This window comes from Octopus bimaculoides, chromosome 27 (genome assembly GCF_001194135.2).
Source record: "Octopus bimaculoides isolate UCB-OBI-ISO-001 chromosome 27, ASM119413v2, whole genome shotgun sequence".
NCBI classification, from domain to species: domain Eukaryota; kingdom Metazoa; phylum Mollusca; class Cephalopoda; order Octopoda; family Octopodidae; genus Octopus; species Octopus bimaculoides.
This window is the reverse complement of record NC_069007.1, coordinates 16,518,602-16,525,136: the sequence shown is the minus strand read 5'-3', so window position 1 is coordinate 16,525,136 and position 6,535 is coordinate 16,518,602. Positions and strand designations below refer to the sequence as shown.

The 6,535-nt window shown below is 38.5% G+C and overlaps 1 protein-coding gene across 3 annotated transcripts in view; it reads right to left on the bottom strand.

Moving 5' to 3' along the window:
- LOC106871121 (pituitary tumor-transforming gene 1 protein-interacting protein) overlaps nt 1-6,535 on the bottom strand; it is a 30,567-nt gene that overhangs the window by 7,786 nt on the left and 16,246 nt on the right. For 2 of the 3 annotated variants that reach the window (XR_008266922.1, XM_014917432.2), the window contains exons 4-7: nt 5,795-5,903; nt 3,906-4,014; nt 3,461-3,526; nt 2,376-2,422 (exon numbers count right to left, since the gene is read on the bottom strand). Coding sequence is in view for 2 of the 3 variants with exons in the window: in XM_014917432.2 (XP_014772918.1) it covers nt 2,376-2,422; nt 3,461-3,526; nt 3,906-4,014; nt 5,795-5,903 (331 nt within the window). In the remaining variant the exon portion in view is untranslated. Of the gene's footprint in view, nt 1-1,385; nt 1,439-2,375; nt 2,423-3,460; nt 3,527-3,905; nt 4,015-5,794; nt 5,904-6,535 lie in introns of those variants that run through there. The other variant, XM_052977294.1, reaches the window with a different exon arrangement.

Sequence of the window (6,535 nt, the reverse complement as noted above, 5' to 3'; positions counted from 1 at the left end):
ATATAAATATATATATATATATATATTGATTTTAATCGATTTAAATTTCCTTTCTATTTGAAAATTAGTTATGAAACACGTGTAATCTTTTTATTATATTTATCTTATGATATTTACTTTACTTTATATTATACTCATTTATTGTGCTTTTAATTATTAATTTTTCTATATGTGATGGTGGATTTTCATCGATGAGTTCTTGAAACTTGGTTGTTTTCCCTAAAACTATATATTTTATATATATTTTATCTATAAAGCTCAATTTAATTTTAATTTTTTATAAATTGATTTTAATTGAGTTTTTACCTGTAATTTTGGATTTTGTCCCTAATATTATATATATATATATACAAATTATGAAAGGTGGGGAGACAAGCACAAAAACGTGTTTATATATATATACACCATATTAAGGCAGTATTAGCACCAAACAGTGTTTAGGCCTAAGTGAACTTTAGGTTAGTTCAAATATGTTTTTGATATACTTCAGGTTCTAAAGGCAAATTCAATGCAGAAAAAATTCCCTCTTATTGTGAAAGGTGTAAAAACACCATATCTGGCTCTTTGGACTCCTCGATGAAGCATTTCTAGCTCCTGAGCTATTATATAATGGGGGTTGCTGTTGACTAACTCCATCATGATGTTATGGGTAAGATACTTTATAATGAGATCCATTGGAGGGATAACCTGGAAGCCAAAGAAGTAAGGATCTGCAGTATAGTAGAAACCACATCCATTCATAATAATCGTCAATAGTAGTCAACCAAATTGACCCGACGACTTATTTTGCCAACCTGCGAAGTTATGGGGACATAAACAAACCAGCAGTAGTTGACAAATTATGATAGGTGGGGGGACAAGCACAAAGACGTGTTTATATATATATATATATATATATATACACACACACACACACATACATATATGTACATAAAGACACACATATATAATAACAAAATATATGAAGATGGAGAGAAAAGGGGAAGTTTAGTAACTTTTGTAATATTTCAGGCACAAAGGCCCTTCATCAGGAGTAGACTGAGTAAGGAAGTGTGAGGCAACACAGATCAGGCCATGTTGAGAGGAGATCTGTCCAGACTCACACTTGACTAAGCTGTTCACTGATGACTGGCCTTTGCGCCTGAAATATATAAAAGTAACTTCACTTTCTGTTTCTGCATTGTTATAAGCCCTCCATCTTCATTATTTTGTTATTTTACTTCTGTTCAACAATACTTCATGCAAGCTACAATGACCTTCTTATATAGTGAGAGAGAGAGAGAGACAGAAGTGAAGGAGATGTGAAAGAAATATAGACAGATACACAAATGTGTGCAAATGTGGAGAAAAGAATAAGATAATAAAACACAGGCACACACATCGATACATGTACATAAAAACTAGACACAGCACAACATCTTACCTTCAATAATGATTCCTGGTAGAGAGCAGTAAAACAATGAATTTTTAAAAATTATAATTTGAGAAGGAATTCGCTTGGAATTAACAGCCACAGAAAACATGTTCAGTGGTTTTCAAAAGGGGTCCATATAAGATTTTGTGTAAGTTTATGAGCAATAAATTAGTTATACTTCTATAATACGTAAAATATTTTAACAATATTTCTACACAATTCCTAATATCTAATTATAAAAATATAATAGGGTTTCTTTTTTTAACATGAGGGTCCAATAGGGTTAAATAGGAATCAAAGGGCTTCATAGACATAAAATGATCAAGAAACACTACGGCTATATAAACACTATTATATTCTTTTCTACTCTGGGCACAAGGCCCCACATTTTTGGAGAGAGGGCCAGTTGATTAGATCGACCCAGTACACAACTGGTACTTAATTTATCGACCCTGAAAGAACGAAAGGCAAAGTCGACCTCAGTGGAATTTGAACTCAGAACATTAAAAGACAGATGAAATGCCGTTAAGCATTTCGCCCGGCGTGCTAATGTTTCTTATTTCTTTATTGCCCACAAGAGGCTAAACATAGAGGGGACAAACAAGGACAGACAAAGAGATAAAGTCGATTACATTGAACCCAGTACACAACTGGTACTTAATTTATCGACCCTGAAAGGATGAAAGGCAAAGTCGACCTCAGTGGAATTTGAACTCAGAACGTAACAGCAGACGGAATACTGCTAAGCATTTCACCTGTCTGCTAACGTTTCTGCCAGCTCGTCTCCTTCGCCTTACTGTTATATTAAGATATTAATGAGTTTTAATTACTAATTTCATGGACAGCTTACAATTTGTGTGGGGGGTGGGGTTGCATAAAAACGTGAAAAGTTAGAGAACTAGAAGAAATGCCACTAAGCATTTTGTCTCAATCATTAATCAATGACATCAATCTGACTTACCGTATTTCTTCCTGATTTCGTCATTCCTCTGTTGCCTTTCTTGTTTCCTGAAATGACAAAGAAAACCAAAATTAACATCTAACCTTCATCAGGTTGACCCACAGTAAAGATAGGTGTAAATGGACAGCGCTTCAAGTGTGGATGTACGTTCACTCCCTGTGAAGCAGAAGCCATCAACAACATTTCTCCCCCGTTCTTGATTCTGGGCTGTCAGGGTCACTCCTTTAGTAGGGAGCAAGGGAAACCTAAGAGGCCAGGCCCCTTCCTAGGTCTTCTTGGTTTTGAACTGTCATCAATGTTTCTGTAACTTTGATTTTTCTAAGTAGCAGTGTTGGTCCTATGCAGATCCATTTTAACCCTGGGAAGATGTGGTCTGTATTTGTCTGGTGCCGATCCTTTGACCTGTCCAGCATGGGAGGTCTTCACCTGGAATTTGTACTCCACTGGGTCATTGATGCATGTGAGCCACGGAACCACAACAAAGACAGGACTTTATACTGGCAAGACTGGGTGAGCAGTCTGCAGAGGAATAAAACATGATGACTCAAAATCTCCAGGGCATTTGTCAGTGAGGAGACAAACTCAGTGGAACACCAGACACAGCGATCTTCACGAATCTCTGAAGAATCTTTCATCATTTATAAGGTGTATGGAATGTTTATATTGTACACATAACATTTAAAATGTATACGCAAACACTTAAGTCTTTCAGGGGAGAGATAGATACCCCCCCCCACCAAAAAAAAAAACTCTAGAAGGGCAAAAATTTATGACAAAAAAAACAAGTGTACAAATTTTTGTTATAAATTTTTGCCCTTCTAGAGTTTTTTTTTTTGGCCTATTTATCTCACCCCTGAAAGACTTAAGTGTGTATTTTATGTAAAATACGAACCACCCTAAGGATGTGTGGTCAGTTTACTGCTGTAGGCAGTTGGTCACCCAGCAAGCATTGTATACAGTAAATGAGTGTCATTGGCTTAACAGTACCAAATCCCTTCAATGACTACCCTTTAGTACATTCTCTCATAGAATTCTTCAGTGGATGACTTGACATTAAGGATAACTGAGTGTTTGATTTTCCTTACCTTTCATCAGATTTTATTCGGCGCTCTTCCTTTTGTCTTTCAAACTTTATTTCATCAGCCATGTACCTATTGACAATGACAGTAACAACAACAATAAGTGGAAACAATAACAATAGATAAGTTACAGGTTCTAATCATGCTGAAGATCTTTGTAAAGAATGAAATAGTTCTTTACATGATTACATTATCACCAACTAGAAACTGTAAGAACTTCATAACAGACAAAAAAAACCCAATTAAATATGTGAACCCTATGCATCTTGCTTCTAGTGCTTCTTATTTCAAATTCAAATTTCTAACCCTGTCTAATTATCTCACTTGTATTCAAAGTGCCACACAGTGAGACTGAACCAGGAACCATGAGGTTGGGAAGCAAGCTTCTTACCACGTGGCCACACCTGCTCAAAATCTGATTTTGTTGATGGGGAAGAGAGCTTTTACTTACTTGAGTCGTTTGCTCTTGCGACAACAACAGCAATAGATGCAGAGGATACAGGAGAAAAGACACAGGCCGGCGATGACACCCATAGAAATAAGGAGAGCTTCAAAGTTGACTGTTAAAGAGTAAAAGGAAAAAGATTAAAAAAATTAAAAGACAAAATAAAAAATTAAAAGACAAAATAAAAAATTAAAAGACAAACAAAGTTATGATGGAATATTTTGAATGTCTTTATTCCTGCAATTCTCTCTCTCTCTCTCTTGCTCTTTCTCATGTTGTTGGCAGTCCATCGCTTACGACGTCGAGGGTTCCAGTTGATCCGATCAACGGAACAGCCTGCTCGTGAAATTAACGTGCAAGTGGCTGAGCACTCCACAGACACGTGTACCCCTTAATGTAGTTCTCGGGGATATTCAACGTGACACAGAGTGTGACAAGGCTGACCCTTTGAATTACAGGCACAACAGAAACAGGAAGTAAGAGTGAGAGAAAGTTGTGGTGGAAGAGTACAGCAGGGTTCACCACCATTCCCTGCCTTGTGGAGCTTTAGGTGTTTTTGCTCAATAAACACTCACAACGCCCGGTCTGGGAATCGAAACCGCGATCCTATGACCGCAAGTCTGCTGCCCTAATCACTGGGCCATTGCGCCTCCACTCTTTCTCATAAAGTTGCATGATATGTTTAGTGTTGGCAATCCATATCTGTAAATGATTGTCAGTTGTAAAAGTAGTGTTGTTCATTTAGAATATTCTGCAGAAACATATCTGGCCACAGGGAAATGCTACTTTGCTAGGAAACAGATATGGAGCACCAACACTAAACGTATCTGGCAGTAGAAAATCTGCTTCGATAAACTCCTGTACACATACAGACACATGCCTAGCCATCTCTCTTGGCATGGGTTCTATGGCTAGAAGCTCTTCTTAATGCTCTAAGCTTCTTTCAGTTTCCATCTACCAAATCCATCCACAAGGCTTTAGTTAGCCTGGGGGAATAGCAGAAAACACTTTTACTCAAGGTTCCACGTAGTGGGATTGAACCCACAATCATGTGGTTGGGAAGCAAACTTCTGAAGCACACAGCCACACCTGCATCACATCCTAAACACTCACCACCTACTTTCACACCTACCAGATGTTACCTTATCTTATTCATATGTAACAACCCACAATTGAATAATTTAAATACAACATCTGTTGATTGCAGTATTGCTGTTAATGAAAATTCAGTTTTTAATTAATTCCTAATTTATTATTGTTATACTTGGGGATGATCGTCTTTTGCCAATTAAACACATGTGCTATTTATTTTACCTTTATTTGTCAAAATTGTTTTGTCACACATACTGTGACTTCTTCAGTGACTTTGTGTCAAAAAGTTGCTGAGGAAATCACAATATTTGTGATACTAACAAGCCAGAAGGCTGCACCAGGCTCCAATCTGATCTGGCAGAGTTTCTACAGCTGGATGCCCTTCCTAACGCCAACCACTCCGAGAGTGTAGTGGGTGCTTTTACGTGCCACCGCCACTAAGGCCAGTCAGGCAGTACTGGCAACGGCCATGCTCAAATGGTGTTATTTACGTGCCACCTGCACAGGAGCCAGTCCAGCGGCACTGGCAACGACCTCGCTCGTACCACTAAGTCGCAGGGAGATAAACACACCAACACTGTTTGTCAAGTAGTGATAGGGGAACAAACACAAACACACACACTCACCTATATATAAAAGTCGGGCTTCTTCTAGTTTCTTATTTCTTTATTGCCCACAAGGGTGATGGTGATGGTGGTAGTGGTAGTACAGATGGTTGTGTTAGTAGTGATGGTGGAAAGTGTGGTGGTGGTGAGGGTGATCAGATCCAAGAATTTATGGCAATTTCAGAAATTTCAACTTACTCAAACAGTTGGTCCACCGGGTCTTGGAAAACGGACATTCTGAAGACTTGGGAAGGACATGTCCAACAGGATATGGTTTGCAGGTTTGGTCCACATAACAGTAAATGCACTGAGGAGGAAAAATAAATCCGAAACAATGTTAATTCGTTTAATATGATATAATAAACAATTATATGCCACCCTGGAGCGGTGGATTGGTGGAAATAGTAGAGAGTCAGGTAAGAAGAGTTGCTGTAATAGTTAAAACCCTGCTAATATCAAGTATACCTTTCATTCCTGTAGGGTTGATAAAATAAAGTGGCAGTCAAGTACTAGGCTGATACTACTAACTGATCCTTCTCCTTCAAGACTGCTGGCCCTGCGCTAAAATTTGAAACCATTATTATTATTGTTGCTGTTTTTGTAGTTGTTACTATTATTAAGGTGGAGGCGCAATGAGCCAATGGTTAGGGCAGCAGACTCGCGGTTTCGATTCCCAGACCGGGCGTTGTGAATGTTTATTGAGCGAAAACACCTAAAGCTCCACGAGGCTCCGGCAGGGGATGGTGGCGAACCCCGCTGTACTCTTTCACCACAGCTTTTTCTCACTCTTACTTCCTGTTTCTGTTGTGCCTGTAATTCAAAGGGTCAGCCTTGTCACACTCTGTGTCACGCTGAATATCCCCGAGAACTACGTTAAGGGTACACGTGTCTGTGGAGTGCTCAGCCACTTGCACGTTAATTTCATGAGCAGGCTGTTCT